The sequence below is a fragment of the Paramisgurnus dabryanus genome, chromosome 12 (assembly GCF_030506205.2).
Source record: "Paramisgurnus dabryanus chromosome 12, PD_genome_1.1, whole genome shotgun sequence".
NCBI lineage: Eukaryota > Metazoa > Chordata > Actinopteri > Cypriniformes > Cobitidae > Paramisgurnus > Paramisgurnus dabryanus.
The window spans coordinates 21,908,720-21,926,074 of NC_133348.1; the positions used below are offsets into that span (position 1 = coordinate 21,908,720).

At 36.6% G+C, this 17,355-nt stretch overlaps 1 protein-coding gene across 2 annotated transcripts in view; it reads right to left on the reverse strand.

Annotated features, from left to right (window-relative positions):
- The window catches only part of nudt14 (nudix (nucleoside diphosphate linked moiety X)-type motif 14), a 50,200-nt gene that overhangs the window by 20,099 nt on the left and 12,746 nt on the right, over nt 1-17,355 (reverse strand). Inside the window, exons 2-3 of one of the 2 annotated variants that reach the window (XM_065257177.1) lie at nt 10,936-10,979; nt 2,016-2,080 (exon numbers count right to left, since the gene is read on the reverse strand). In XM_065257177.1, coding sequence (XP_065113249.1) covers nt 2,016-2,080; nt 10,936-10,979 — 109 coding nt within the window. The remainder of the gene's footprint in view (nt 1-2,015; nt 2,081-10,935; nt 10,980-17,355) is intronic. The other variant, XM_065257178.1, reaches the window with a different exon arrangement.

Genomic DNA, 17,355 nt, shown 5'->3' on the forward strand with positions numbered 1-17,355 from the left:
ACGGGTGGAGCTGCTCTATGATGATACAAGGTCAGTACATTGCTCCTAAAACCATTACGTGAGAAACAGCTTTAAAAGGAGGGCATAACAATAACCCAATTGAACCCACTGACTTCAGTTTCTGAATACTTTTGTTATCTTTATTTTTAGAAACATATATCCAATCCAACTAACTGTATACAGTATTGAAGGTATAAATTTCTCTTTTTTACAAGGATGTGTGCTCCCTAAGATCGAACCTACAACATCTGTGTTGCAATCCCCTTGCTCTTCTAGTGGATCTACGATATAGATTTCCAAAATTGTATTTATTCATTTAAAATGTTCTGGCTATGCTTGCTGTTAAACTCTAAAAAAAGTGAAGTGCAAAATATACAGCATGAGAGACCTTATGTAATAAAAATGAAATTGCTTAGACAGCATGCAGAAGCATGAGGAGGTATGGTCATACACTTCTAAACTGTTTTATAACAGGAAAGTAATGTGCTCATTTAAGGAAGAGACACAAGTTGTTCTAGTCTATCAACAATGCTCATGCAAACATTTCAACATAACACCACCATCCTTCCAGCCATTATTAAATGGCATATGATATCTGTTAGGTATCACCTGGTGGTCAGAAGACACCATTTTTAAAGCCAGCACCATACAATCTGCAGAAAAATAAGGCAGAAATAGACTACATACATACTTGTTGGCGCTTGTGCGTGTCAGCCGATGTAAAATCATTGCATTGTGAGTTAATATGTTGTTAAGCTGTCAAGTAATGCTAGTAAATGTACACGAGAATAAAGAAGGGTTTAGAGAAGCTTCAAATGTATCTGGACCTTGAGGTGAGATGAAATGGGGGCTTAACTGATCTAAAAGCTTAGGACAGTTCTGACAGATGCAAAATGTAGCATGGGGTGTGGCAAACCTTACGCAGTAGCCTGACTTTAGTCTTTCTGGGTGGAGACAACAACAAACTGTTGACTAATGTCTTTTGGGGACAAGTACAGCATATATTTAAAAGGAAAAGTGATGCTTGTGCTTTAAAGCCCGTCACAGAAATCTTTAATCAAGGGCTTTATTATCAGTTAAGTAACCATGGTAACGTCAGTAATGATCTCATTTAGTACATTAAACTAGGTAGATATTTGCCCAGTTGAGCAAACCTCTTTGGAGTTGTTTAAATTGCTAGTTCACGCACAAATGAAAACACTGTCATCATTTAATCGCCCTCAAGTTGTTTCAAACCTGTATACATTTCTTTGTTCTGCTAAACACAAAAGGAAGGTATTTGTAAGCAAGCAGGATGCAGGAGCACCATTACCTTCCATAGTAGGAAAACAAAATACTATGGTGAGTCAATGGTGCTCCAAAATTGTTTGGTTAGTTTAGTTTAGTTTAGTTTAGTTTAGTTTAGTTTTATTTAAAATTTGACAAGACAGGACATTGCAGAACAAAACCCTGAAATGTGTCAAACATACACATACTCCAAGAAAAAAAAGGAAAAAAAAATCTAAAATTGTATATATATATATATATATATATATATATATATATATATATATATATATATATATATATATATATATATATATATATATATATATAAATAACACAAATACACAGATAAGTCATCCATTCAGCAATTTTAGAGCACGAGGAATAAAGGAAAGTTCATGGCGTTTAGTTTTACTTCTGGGTACATCAAATGTTCTGCGCCGCCGACTTGGTTACAAACATTGCCCAAAATATCTCCCTTTGTGTTTAGCAGAACAAATAAATGTATATAGATTTGTAACAACATGATCGTAAGTAAATGATGACATCATTTACATTTTTGAGTAAACTATACAGTTTATTATATTGGTCAGTATGTGCAACATTTAAATACAAAAATTATGTGTTTGTGTTCAACTGAAGAAATTGAATCGTATATTTGGGATGGCATGAAGGGGAGTAAATTATGAGATAAATTATAAACAAAGAGTTATATGTGGTGAACCTTAAGAAGGACTGAAGAACGTTACCTGGGCGAAACTGCTTGACCAGGATGAAACAGTGTGATGTGGTGTTGAAAATCAGAACGGAGACACTGAAGAGAGGAAAGAGAGGGCAAAGAAATGAATTAAAAGCTGAATTGACATTTAAAGATGCCGTTCCAGTTCGATCACTACTACAATGGAATCTCATTTTTCTGTTAATCCATCCAGTCCTGCCAGAGTAACAACATATAAAACTGATCCTACAACTGTACTTGTACTGGATTTTCTTGAAAAGTGAATGCGAACTTGTGTTTGTGTGTATGTGCTGTGGTGGAGAGAGAGAGAGCAAGAATGAGAGAGAGAACGCATGAACACCCTCACCCTATCAAGCCTTATGGATTAACACCTTGGCTGTTGCGTTGGCTTTATCTTGGTCTGAGACTGAGCCTAATGCTTTAAGATGAGGAGACTAAGGCTATGTTTACATTAATGCGTTTATCCTTTAAAACGCGTTACTTTTGCTACGTTTACGCCTTTCATCTACACTACATCACCGTTTTCGACCCTCATAAACGGATTCGTTCGCAAACGCTGAAGACCCTGTTTTAGTTTGAGAACTCAGACGTTGCTCTGAGTGTAAATGAACATAGACGGAGTCTTATGTAAACGAACAGCTGATGTTAACGTGACAGCGCATCATTTTCAACGTAAAAATTATTTTATTCATGTAAATGTTGGTTTGTTACGGAGGTTTTGCCAAAAATAGTAAACATCTACCAACCAGCTATTATAAACGCTATATCGGATAGTTTTAACATGTATCCTTATAGATAATGTCTGTTTTATATGAATGTTTGAGTATTGTTGGGTTTAATGTGTTTATGTTTTGTTTAAATGTAGTTAGCTTATGAAAGATAGACTGTAATTTTAAATGCCATTTAGGCGTTGCAAAGGCCAATATGAAGGGAGAATTGTAATGGGTCAGACATTATTTTCCAGTTTAATGTAAGTTTTGTTTGCTACTTTAAAATGAATTTCGTTTCAGATAATTTGTCTCTTAATTTTAATCGATGTTTTGTTGATAAGTTTTGTGAATATAAATTAATAAAAACAATAAACTCAACGTCATTAATATAATGCTCGTTTAGGCGCTTGGCTTTTAGCTATTTGTGTGTTGCTAGCGGAGGACGTGCACGGACCTCGCACACTTTTAAAAATTAATGCAATAAGCATTTCTGGTAGGCTAAATTAATACTTCACCTCTTACTATGTTTGATTGAAGTTTGAATTTGCTGATTTATTTTTGCTTCAAGTTCGCTACTGTTCAGTACTGTTCACTTGAATGCTTTCTTTTTAAATCATAAAGACCTTTCTGTTTAGTTATAAAATAAAAATTAACCTATTAATCATATTAATATGTTGTAGGGGGGAGCTAGAACAGTATAAGTGTTTATGTTCTGTTTAAATTTAGTAAGCTTACGAAAGATAGACTGTAATTTTAAATGCCATATAGGCGTTTTAAAGGCTAATATGAAGGGAGAATTGTAATAGGTCAGAAATTATTTTCCAGTTTAATGTAAGTTTTGTTTGCTACTTTAAAATGAATTTCGTTTCAGATAATTTGTCTCTTAATTTGAATCGATGTTTTGTTGATAAGTTTTGTGAATATAAATTAATAAAAACAATAAACTCATCGTCATTAATATGTAATGCTCTTTTTGGCGTTGCGCTTTTAGCTATTTGTGTGTTGCTAGCGGAGGACGTGCACGGACCTCGCACACTTTTAAAAATTAATGCAATAAGCATTTCTGGTAGGCTAAATTAATACTTCACCTCTTACTATGTTTGATTGAAGTTTGCATTTGCTAAAATTTATTTTTTGCTTCAAGTTCGCTACTGTTTAGTACTGTTCACTTGAATGCTTTCTTTTTAAATCATAAAGACCTTTCTGTTTAGTTATAAAATAAAATTTAACCTATTAATCATATTAATATGTTGTAGGGGGTAGATAGAACAGTATAAGACTTTCCCAAACACATTTTTATAGGTTAAAAAATAGTGTCTGTTATAGTTGCCAGCAAAGGACCCAGGTATGAATTTTTGTCAATATCGCACACCCCTAGGCTGCGTAAACGTGCAGGTAAGCTATTATTAGAGTAATAAGTTATTTTACACTTTTATGCGCATGCCCAGTTACATGATTGGTCATGTTTCATGCGTTTATGGTGGTGTTTAGTGTGGATGAAGATTCTTTTTAAAATGCCAGTATAAACGAGGATCGTTTTCATTTTAAATTGCCGTTTTAAAACGCAAATGCTCTAATGTAAACATGGCCTAAAACCCTGTGTCTTTAGGATCTCAGTATAATAGGATTTATCGACTGAAGCGCACTGGGAAATCCAGACATCAGTGGACTGAAGGCAGGCTAATCGCTCCGCATGACAGGAGGTCCGAGGACCTCTGTCATGGACTTGTACATTTCCACAAGGAACATCCTTTTCCAACTCACAGAAGCATGTCCCTGTTTACACCTTGTATTGACATCTGTCTTGGGTGATGCATTTAAAAGTGGCCAGGCAGGACAGATTAACTGGTATTATAATATGTCTCAAATGCTTCTATCGTACCAAACACTTTTGAAGTCTCGTGCTAGTATACAAGTGACTTTTTTCACATTTTTCAAATATACCATTGTTTCTGTCATAGGCGGCATGTCAATGCCAAATGTTAAGTAATTGGAAGTTAATACCAGGTGTAAAAGTAGTCACAAAGTGCAATGTTTGTCAACTGCAACTCTCACATTGAGTTTTGCAATGTAAGAGAATATGTGCGATTGTTTTGATAGCAAGAGATGGAGACTGTTCTTTAAAGTGGGGAAAGCGGATATGTCTGTAGAAGCAGGAAGCCCTGCCCATCTTTCCCATGGTGAAAGCGTGCTACAGTCTACCACACAGTCTGGCCATTCACTCACACACAAACACTGTGTCCCAAGAAACTGTCTGATGCCCAAGGCGCATCTTATTTTAAGAATTACATGCATGCAAAAATAAGGTTTTTATTCTTTGTGACCTTAAAGGTGAAATGTGGGACTTTAAAAGTCCGTTCACGCCGCCACCGGCGAGAGCATCAAAGTGGCCGAAAGTCATTAATTTTCAATGAGAGCCAGCGGCGAGCTCAGACGAGCGGCGGCGCATCTTGGATAGTGTCGAGGAGTGTTGAAATCAACTTAACTTTATGGTAATGAGCTATGACGCGGTTCGGCAGCAACTAATCGGAAGGCGAAAACGTTGGCGGCAACCAATCAGAAGGTGGAAAAGGATTTCAAAGAAAGCATTTGAGGGTCAGAGCGTCCACTACTCTTTTCTACAACGTCGTTGGCAGGGCAGCCGGAGCATTTTTTGACACTCTTGTCTGCGTGTAAACGTACAGTACAGTAAGCAGCATCTAGCGGTGAGACTTTCGAAAAGCATAGTAAAGCTATGATAGCCGCGACAGGGCAAAAACGTCATTGTCTGAGATAACGTATTAACAAAACACGCTCTATTCATGATTATCAGTCATGTGACCTTTTACGTCCTCTGTCTTTTTCCAGCTTACTGCCGCCATCTTGAGTACCCACCGAGTACCAGTAGGTTACTGACAAGCATGGGTGGCTTGCTACGATTTACAGATTTCTTATCTTTTACTGTCTATGATTCATACGGATACAGTAAATGGCTACGAAAGACAACATTTTGCACCTGAAAAGAAACGCTACTTTAAAAAAAATTTCTTTGTTAGGGTGTGATGCCTACTCGATCCCTGATGCGTTCTTCTAGCCGCTGTCCGCTGCTACCGAACTACAAATATTTTTACAACACTAAGAAAGCGCGACACAACATGAAACTTTTCTCAAAGTATCACCTGGATCTCTACACATGAACGCGAGCATTGAGAACATTGTTTGTGTACACAGAGTTTACTTAAAAGAAAGGTTTTGAACAACTGACTTTGGCTGTTATGGTGTCCGCTCACAGTCTTTGCCAGACATAAAGAATCGATTTCCGAATGAATGAATCTTATATGAGGCTCCTTTTTCAACTAGAAGGTCACTATTGTTTTTCACTTGCGACAAATCAACTGATTATCCTTGCATTTATATGGAACTATGCTTTAGGAGCTATCCATCTTTACTCTCCTCCATCCTAACTTTGCATTCGGAGATCGATACATCTTGACTGGCAAGATGGCGGTGAGTGGGCAACAAAACTGCCAAAGTCAGTTGTTCAAAACCTTCTTTTTAGTAAACTCTGTGCACACAAACAATGTTCTCAATGCTCGAGTTCACGTGTAGAGACACAGGTGATACTTTGAGCAAAGTATCATGTTGTGTCGAGCCTTCTTAGTGTTGTAAAATAGCAATTTTGATGCTCACAACATATTGAAGGCATAGCTTCTAGTTCTTTTGCGACCACTTCAGATACTCAAAATGGCGGAAGACAAGTTTGTGAGTGATGTTAGCTGATATTCATGAATAGAACTGTTTGTCTGTTTAGGGTTACTGTAGAAACATGACGGCACAAAATGTCAACTTCCATGTGGATGTAGATAAAAACGGCTAATTCTAAAGTAATAAAAACATACAATTTATTTTGTAAGGTCTTTATATGCCACTGATAATATAGTTATGTATATTATTTTTGCATTTCTGTCAAGAAATTGCATTGCACCTTTAAATTAAACATATGCAAACATTTGCTAAAAAAGCCTGTCATCTTGAGACATGATTTGTATGGGTCCAAGGCCTGATTAAGAGGGTCATGCTCCAGTTTAAGAGCCCTTATTTGAGCACTCCCATCTCACTCTGTGTTCTCCTTCTATCCTCTCCACCCTTTCATCAGTGTGAAGAAGCTTTCAGGGGACATACGCGTTGTGTTGTCTGTCAATCTCTGCCATTCCCTCTTTCTTCACTGTTGATGAGCTGTGGAGTACAGACTGTTGCAATTAGAGAATAGTCTGGGTCAACCTTTGGAAATATCTGATGGGTCAGAGCACCAGCAAGCCTAGGCATGTTTAAGTCTCTTCGCAGCTTCACATCTTCAACCTGAAAATACCGCCAAAGTCATGCAGAACGTATCACATGCTGTTAACCCTGCTATGCTGTTTCGTTCTCACTGTGAGATGCAAAGCAATACGAAATGAGCGGAGGTGCAGTGTTACAGTGAGGTTGACTTGTTTATATAGCTTGTTCATTTAATATAGTCTTTGCTTATATTTTAGCAGTGGTGTATTAATGAGCATGCTGAGAGCGTCCAGCGCTTTGGCTGGTAATTTGTATAGACTGCTGCCAAACACAACAACATTGTAGTTTTGCACATCCCTAACAACCCGTATTTACATGTTCATTTATCCATTTGGCAGACGATTTCATCCAAAGCGACTTCCAGAACATTTCAAGGTGGGGAAAGTGGATCAGTGGCCGTTTCTCAATGTTAAGGATACTTTGGCAGGACTAGCCCTTACAAGTCACTTCCTTCAGAGGCTAGGCGAGGCTCCTCTTAAGCATTCGGAGAAAACGTAAATGGAACAGGCTAGTAAGTGCACGTCATTGCATCATTTTGTCAAAGAAAGGTGTGCTTTCGGCACTGCATGCAAAGGATTGTGGGTGATTTCAGCGCGCGAAGAGCGCGGAAGATACACATATGCATCCTTTCCTGTATATGGGATATTTCTCGAACGAAGGACTCAGTCCTTGGCTGAAATTCCGAGGATCCTCGAAATTGGAACAGTCTTCGACGGACGTCAATGACGTAGCATCCATTTTGAAATTCCGGATTCTGAGGATCCTTCCTTGACATTGAGAAATCCTTGGATCGAACCCACAACTTCTTGATGCCCTACCAATGAGCTACAGGAACACTATCAAATTACCCAACATATAGATGCAAAGTGCACAGAGAAACACACATAATAACACAATCTCATGGCAATACGTTACAAAATGGCTAATCTGTATGCATTTGTACAATCTCATTCGTACATTTTAATATGATCTGTTTTCATTCCATTAAGGTTGGGTTTAGGGACGGGGTTTCCCTCATGCTTTTTATAATAGCATACGTTTTTGGACGATTCACTTCGTACAAATTCATGCAAAATTCCAAACTTCTTTTTTCCTGAGAAATCGAGGTGCACATACATATAGATGCAAAGCAATCCATAAAACATTTTACTGAGCCCGAAAGTCCTCACAAAAGGGAAAACTGACGTCTCACTCCTCACATAAAGACTATTAGTTCACAAAAGACTGCAATAGTTGCATTAATGTCTTCAACAGATGCTCCTCTTAATAGCTTTACCTTTTAACTTCTAACCCCCCCTGGCCCAACTAAACAGATACACACTTCACTTGAAAACAACTCGTCTCATTCATTACTACACCAAACAGTGCAACAAAACAATAAGTCAAAGTCAAATGGTGATGGAAATATGACTTAACACTCCACCCTTCTCAATTCGTGAATTGTTAGAATGTTAGAAACAAACAGAAACTGTGTTTTGTGGACCATTTTCCGACACGTTCCACATGCTACTTAATTCTTTCTGTATTATTACTTTAAAGGCACTTCAATCTGGTTCCACCAGCCTTTCTTGTTGAAAATGACTGAATCTCCAGACAGCTTCTTGAGAAAATTAAAGTCTGGCAGTGTTGACACATTGTCCACAGAGGTACTTGATCCACAAAGATTTGTGCAAATAGCTTTAATGAACCCTGTATGAAAGGTCAGTCCTGATCTCAGGGTAGGGGCAGAAAACTGTAGAGGTACAAAGAAGCTCCTCTTAAGAGTAATGACCCAAAGAACCATTTGGGTCGGGTGGGAAGAGGTAGTGTGGGAAACTGGAGTAAAGTTTCACTTGCATCCACCTTTAGCCAGGTCAGGACTACAATAGAAACATGTGGAGGACTGCAAAATAACTAAGTAAGGTTTTATATCAAAAAGGGACTGCCTTTTAAAGTAAAATAACAAGAGGATATAAAACTCTACAGTGGGCATCAAGGGAGAAGTTGAGATAAAGCAGAGAAAGAAAAACTGACAAAGCTCTATGCAGATCTGTACATGAGAACGGAGAAGAGATAATAACAACTTCCTTTCATCACACCATGGTGAGACATTCCAGACCCACAGGCTTCTATTTCTCCCAGGTTTATAGTCACCAATTGATTTACACTCAGAACAATACAGCAGACATCTCTCTGAGAATAAGGCTGAGATATATCCTCATCTCTATTGCTCGCTAAAAGCTTTAAAAATGTAGCCAAGCCTGCTTAATTCATGAGACAGGGTTTCTGCAGGTTTCACAAAGTGAAATTTAAGACTTTTTAAGACCTTTATGAATGAAATGGAAAACCAATATCATGACAATGAAGTCCAATTTTATCATTCAGTGTGTCCATGTGTTTTTTAAGACCTTTTATCTTTAATGACAAAAAATATGTTTTTTCCAGGGGTGTGAAAAGACGAGACACACGATTAGGTTCACGAGAATGAGATGAAAAGTTGTATATATGGATTGTTTTAAAAAAAATTACCCTTAGAAGGCCTTTATTAACTCCCTGGAGCCGTGTGGATTACATCTCTGAAGGATGGATGCACTTTTTTGGGCTTTAAAATCAGAAGCTGTTTTCTGATCCCTGTTTATCATTATAAAACTTTGAAGACCAAGGACATTTTCTAAAATAACTTTGCGTTTATCTGAGAAAAGACAATCATGTACATTCAGGATGGCTTGAGGGTGATAAAATCATGTTAAGGGGTAATTTTCATTTTTCGTTGAAATATCGCTTAAAGCCCTGACTGCTATAACTGCTATATAATATAAGGTCTTAAAAAAAACCCACATGGACACATGTCGTCATAAGTCTTCAATTTCATTCATAATGGTCTTAATGTCTTCAAAAGTCCTTAAATATGACGGTGAAACCTGTCTGATTAATTCAGCAGGGTTGGCCATCTTTTTAAAGTTTTAAGAGAACAATATATTTTTTTATTTATAACAACTCCTCACTAGTCAAGAAAGTTGAAATGTATAACAAAAAGTACAACAAACAGTTAAAGGGCAGTATGAGGGCAAAACTTTCTCAATTACCTGAACCAAAACAAAATTCACACTGTAAATAAAGAGAAATAGAGTAGGAAAGTAGAGAGACATACATTCAAAATTAGAGGTGGGCAATAAACCAGTAAGTACAATAAACCATAGAAAATTGTCAACTGGTAGAGATTTTGGACTATCGTCTCTATCGGAGTTACGCGCCCACGTCACATTGCTGTGCAGGTTACGTTTGTACATGTATTCAAGCACCGCAGTTTAAAACAAATGATTTTAAGCCATTGAAACACAAATGAAAGATCTATATGCGCTCGCTGTTTCTGTGTAAGTGGAGGGCGCAAGTTGCGTATCTGCTGTTCATTAAGCTTTTGAGCATTTTTGGTGCTTTATTGGTCTTAAATACACATATGCGTAAAAATTCTCATGTTAGCAAGTATCCTCATACACATGACCATTTAGGTAAACAGCTAAAAGAGTAAACACATGTTTAACAGTATATTGGATTCTGACTTTGGTCTTAAAGGGAAAGTTACCTAATTTTGCTCCTGTCACTCATAATTAATAATATTTATTTATTGTTTATCTTCAATGATCTTGAGTTAGTTTTTTGTCTTCTTTTTATGCTTGTATATTTATTTATTTTTTGAGAATTAGGAAAATTCTATGGCATTAAATATTTTAAAAACACAAAAACCTTTTTAAAAGATAAAAAACTACCGTGATACATATCGTTATCATGATATAAAATGAATCCTATCACTATATAAGATTTTGGTCATATTGCCCACACACTGTATATCAGGTATATTGTAAGATTTTATTATTTTTCTAAATGTTAATGAATGTTTTAATAGACAGTAAGACACTTGCTTACCTATCATGGGTTTGCATAAAGTCCCACGACTTCTTTGTTCCATTCTGTAAAGAAAAGGCAAAATTAAATATCATGTATATCCTCGTAATATATACAGTAAATATGTATGAAATAACATCAATATTTTACAGCCGAGTATGTCAAGATTATAAGAAAAGTAAAAATAGTGGCTAGTGCAGAAAATATGAATTATTAGTGTTAACAATAAAAGCATCCAAGTAATGAAAAAAAAATCCAATTCAAAAGTTCCAGTTTTAGCATTTCTGATGTTACTTATAAACCATGGCAGTTTTAGGTTTCTATTTCAAAAGTCTTACAAAATTGCAAATTTAACTGCTAGTTGCTAGGCAACCATACATCCCATCCCCAAGTTACAACAAAACCCAATTAGCCACAGACTGTTCATGCATGTAAAGTTTTGTGAGATACGATTACAGCTGTTTAAAGTAAAACAAAAATATATATTTTTTCTAAAAACAAATGAGCAGACTTGGATGTACTGAAATAAAAGCCATTTTAAAACCATTTCAGTATTTAATGAGATAATGAAATGTAAGGATAAAAGATTTAATTCCCAAATAAAATAACATTCTGCTTCAGGATTCATTCTAGCCTAGATTTGGTAAAATTGTAAATTTTCACGTTAAATTAACAATTAATTCAGCATAGATTTCTGAAATCTGTCAAAACAGGACAGTGAAAGAAAATTATGGTTGTGTGTGCTTGATAAAAAACTCAGCAGCTGTGTAGTCAAGGCTCATCTCTTACGTACAGTGCTTTACTGTAACTTTATAACAGTCGACCAAACCTACCATCATGCACGCACATACTGTACTCTATAGTTCCTGTATAGTAATTACCTATCTGAAACTATGATTACAATGAAGCTTTTTATCTAAAATATGCTTACCTTGAAGATTTCGCACTCAATATTTGTCTCAACAGATACCAGATCATCATTGTGTGTCGAGAACGTGTTTCTAATAAGGGTTTGGAAATTAGTAATTTTCTTTTCATGGGCACTCTTTGTGCTTACGCCTACAGAATGTATTCATTCACCACAAAAGAGTGGATTATAGCATCACTCTGTATTTAAAAAAATGAAGCTTAAGGGTATCTTGTAGGTTGTCATGATACGTTGATCGTTTTGGTGTAATACAACATGGCTGGATAAACTCTTGAGCCATTTCTGCCAAAACCTAAAGCAAGACTTTAGTTTTTGTGCTATGTTGACAGTTTTACAATATGTATTCAATGTACATCTGTATTCAAATTCTAGAGGGGTACTGACATTATACTAGCTTTGTATAGTACACTACAAAAGGTTTGGAATTATGCATTTCAAATGTCAAAATGAAGTGTACCTGAAACATTTTGCCATTACTATACATGCAGGTTAACCCATTTCAGCCCACCTGCAACTATATGCCACAGTGCATAGTTGTCATTTTCCTTTAAGAATTTTTTAGATGTTATCCATGTTTTATTTCTCAATGACATGCAGGCTAACAACCAAAAGGATAAAAAAAAAGGTATTTATTTCCTTCCTGTCACATGAGGCTGTCAACTTCTTACCTCTTCTTCCAAGAAACATGGCGAAGGCAAACCCTCCCAAAGAAAGGTAATTTTCATTTTACTGACAAGTATTTTTGTTTGACATTTATATATCTACATAATCATGAAGTTCTCTAGAGCAGTGGTTTTCAATCTTGTCCTAGGGGACCCACAGCTCTGCACATTTTGTATGTCTCCCTTAACTGACACACCCAGTTCTGTTCATGGATCTCTCCCTTAATGAGCTGATGATCTGAATCAGGTGTGTTAGATAAGGGAGACATGCAAAATGTGCAGGGCAGTGGGTCCCCTAGGACAAGATTGAAAACCACTGCTCTAGAGTCATCCAAACAAAACAAATCTTATAAGAGATCTATAGTTTTTTATATACTTACTGTAGTCAAAAGTCCAAGCGGCAACTATAGTTGCTGGTGGGCAAATGCCTTGTAAGTACATATATCATGGGGAAATGGGATATACTGTGTTAATAGGTTAATAATCAAGGTTATTGGTCTTTTTTAGTGCTTTTTTCTTTCATAATATCATACCCAAAACCCTTTAACTAACATCCCTACTGTCCATTAGACCTTAATTTGATAGGGAATAAAATCCATTCATACAGGTCATTTAAAGAGGGAGACAGAGATCTCCTCTCCTTCCAAAGACTGGGTGCATATTTTATTGATTGATTTTTATGTTATTTACATTAAAGGACAACTCTGGTGAAAAATGAACCTAGGGGTAATTAACACATGGTTACAGAGTAGATCGTTCTCTGGGATGCGTTTTCATGATAATCGAATGTAAAGAGTTTTTTATCAATTAAAACAGATTAGCGTAATGAGCTAGTATATGGGGCAAAGAGTAAGTACAAGTAAATCGCTAGTTAATACCACTAACAAGGCTCAAAATAGCCTCACACTACCACAGTAGCATAATGAGGGTCCTTACATGCAAACTGAAGCATTGAGAACTTTGTAAGTGTTTAATAAGAAGCTACTTTATAAAGACAGCACATTACGCGTATTCAGACAGCAGACATCTTGAAAAACAATCGAGCCACGAACGATGAGCTAAGTGATATGAACTGACTTGGAGCTGACAAATGGTCCATTTTTTCTGGAAGAAAGCACTGAATGCAACAGAGAAAATAAATAAATAAAAATAATAATAAAAAAACCTGAACAAGTCACAGTTTATATCACTTAAATCTAAACTTAAGACATTATTCTTTAGCAAAGCATTCACATAAAATGTCCAGTAATTTTACTTGTTCCGCAATAGTTATTTTGCCTAGAACAAAGCACTCACATACCTCATATGGGTAATATACTATTGCTGCAATAGGTAGCCTGTCTGGAACCGAGCGTTTTTAAACTACAATACTACATGACACTTGCGTTTCATGCGACCGGCCCCTACGCTAATAGAATTCTGTTTCTCTCTCCCTGTCTCGACCCCGAGGACAATGGGACAAACAGACCCATTTCCTGTTGCTGTGAAGGTCATCACACCACTGATCTACTGGCTGTCCTTCAACGTGATGCCCAGCCGATACGCGACCAACGACCACCGGCTGAACCAGTTTAATCCGCTTACCCGCTTTCTATCCCTACCGTGTTTATATATATACATTTATTTTAATTTCTCCCAAGGGTTTTTGTCCTTCTAGGAGTTTTTCCCACTGGGTTTTCTCCTAGGGGTTTTTTTCGTCCCCGGGAGAGTCAGCCAACTTAGGCTTAACTTAGCACTTTACTGTATACGTTACATTATTTATACGCTCGCTTGTACGGTTTATCCTTAGCCGCTATATTCTACTTCTTATATTATCTATTGATTTTCTGTGTTCTCCCCTACATCTACTCATGTAAAGCTGCTTTGCAACAATGAACAATTGTGAAAAGCGTTATATAAATAAAATAGAATTGAATTTAACAAAAGATTATAAGCTAGATGCATTTTTTTTTTTTAGGGGTTCGCATCTAATGTTCTTTGACTGTTATACATAATAAATGTGTTTATGAATAAAGGTTGATCTGTTGAAAGGCGTTATTTTGAGTAAGATGCCAAATGTATTCAAATTTGACATTGAAGGGGTGCATACAACCTTTTTGCCCACCGGCAACTATTGCCGCACATTCAAATACGATTTTCAAAAAAAGAAAATAAAAATGGGGAAAATAAGTGCAGAACATGTTTACAGAGGACACTATTAACACAATTATATGCATGAAACCATTCAGAAAAATTTAGGCACATATAGGTTAAAAGTGAACCGTCCTCCTCAGGCAACAAATTAGCTGGAAAATAATACATCAGCCAACATATTGTCCATGAAGCCTTGTACGATGTGGTGTACAGTAGGGCTGCACGATAAATCGCAAGTGATTGTCATGCGCATCTCGTCAGTAACCCCGGTTCCTTGATTAGTAGTAAAACGCTATCACCTGCTTTCAGATGGAGCGGCATTTGCTACACAGAGGCGTAGTTCACTGACAAGCGGGGCAATTTCGCATGAATTTCGCATTTGCTCGCAGCACCCGAGAAGCCCCCTGGTGAAGAGCAGGAGTTATTTGTACATGGTGTGACTATACAAATCACAACACATAAATAGGAAAATGTTTGTGTTATTTTGTCACTTATTGGGAGCAGTTTGCTAGCAGGAGCCATTCACTTTCAGTCTTTGTGCTAAGCTAAGCTAGCGGGGGCTGCGTCAGAGCACGCACAGAGATGAGAAAGGTATGTATGGACTTATCTAACTCTGGAGGATACGGTGAATAAAAAAAATTCCCAAAATGTGGGCGTGCTCCTTTAATTTCATCCTCCCACTGGGTCATACATGGCAGGTGTAGTAAATATTTACCATAACTGTTTAAATAATTTTTATGCGTGCTCTCACGACACTGTTTTATACCGGCCGGCTATTAAAACGGACATCTCACACAAAAAAGGGAAATACGTCACAAACTTTTACTTCCGCGTTTGAAAATAAGATGGATATATCACTCAACATTCCTTCGGGACAACTGGGCATCGTAAGCTTAAAATCTAATTATGTTGGTTCTGTGCCATCATCTGCTCACGGGCAAAAACTCACGCGGCAAAATCTACATGAGAGGAAAGATTAAGTTCTTATGAGAATTAACTCCTGTGACCCACCGCGATTAGCTTCAGGTGAGTACACTTTAATATGCTACAGATCATCTATGTTTAATTGCTACCTGGTATGTATTGTTATTTAATATTGCGTTGTTGGTGCAACTGAAGACTTTTGTTATGTGTATGTGTGAGGTAACTTATGTGTTTTGTTGCCATTGTAGACTGGTGGACAGCCTGGTATTGGCCTATTTTAAATTAGTTTTAGTAGTTCAGTCTGTTTCTCACTTTATGAAGTAACATTTTAGAGTGTCTTAAAACAGAAAAAAAAATAATGAGTGAAGAAAGAAAGTAAATAAACACGTATACTTATACAACTTAAGGTTCTTAAAAGGTTCTGTTTTGAGCTGTAATGGATAAAGAACCTTAAACTTTACAAGAGTACACAAAGGGGCAGTTTCCCGGACTATAGGCCTTTGTTATATTAGAACATTCAAGTATTTTTACAAATATGCATTGCAAAAAAACAATGCAGGTGAGCATCTTGAGACAAAACAATAGCACTGATATAAGTTAAGATATGTCAGGGCAAGATTTTTAATTTAAGGCAGGTAAAACATGCATTTTAGCCTGGGACTAGGATAAACCCTGTCCTAGAAACCGCCCCAAAAAGGTAATTTTTAGAAGGGTATAAAAAGATAAAAAAAAAAGATATGACTCATTTACCTCATTGAGGTACTAAAAATGGCTCTTCTATGATATCGATAAAAATAACCCATTTTACCTCTTTATTATTTTTGGGAGTGTAAGTGTGAAGACAATTAAATAATCAAAGCTTTGTTACACCTTTTAATTGTGCCATTTAAAAAAAATCGACACCTTTTTCCAGCTGAAGAGTTTAAGCGTAACCTACCTAACCATGGTTGCAGGTCTAATCTGTTAATAAGAAGCAAGGCTCCATTAATGGAAACACTCATCAGTTACCTGAGGCACCGGTGTAAAACGAGAGTGTGGAAAGTGAACCTGCATACCAAGCATGGTCAGCGGATCCGATGGGGTCATGTTTGCTTTGGGCAATGCCGCTTTTCGTGCTAATGACCTGTGTCTTTTGGCTCCAAAATGTGAGGGTTTCGGAGGGAAGACTAAGAAAGCGGAACAAACTTCAGTCTCATAGGTCTCTATGGTGTCAGAGTTGTTCCATTAAACCAAAAAGACCTATTAAATGCTTGAATGGGTCCCTATAGTCGTCATACTGAGCTTCATTTCATGAAAAGACACGTCAGTGTTTGAAAACAATGGTGCTATGATAAAGGTTTTTATTCTTTTATTTTAATACAAAACACTGGGTGAGTTCTGTTAAAAAAATCTCAGAAAAGAGAAAAAATAAGGGAAATTAAAATTTCTTCTATTACATTAATTATTCTATATTAATATTTGAAAACATAAAATTCTTTCTCTCATTTAAACTGACAATAAAATGTTAGGAAATTGTAAAAAATTACATTTACTTATAATAATAACTCCTTGAAGAACAATAGGGACCTAAAAAGTCAGAATAGTTCTGGTCATGGCAGCGATGTGTGCCTGTTTCCTCATCATATTTTTTCAAACATTGGATCAGTGATGCAAGCATATTTGTGTAGGCGCAAAATTCTTCATTTTCTTCCGCAGGGCAAGGAGAGTGGGGATAAAAGTGCCTTTCCATGGCAAGTGTATACTTGAGTACATACTTGTGGAGGCACAAGTTTTTTTGTTTATTAAGCAGATGGG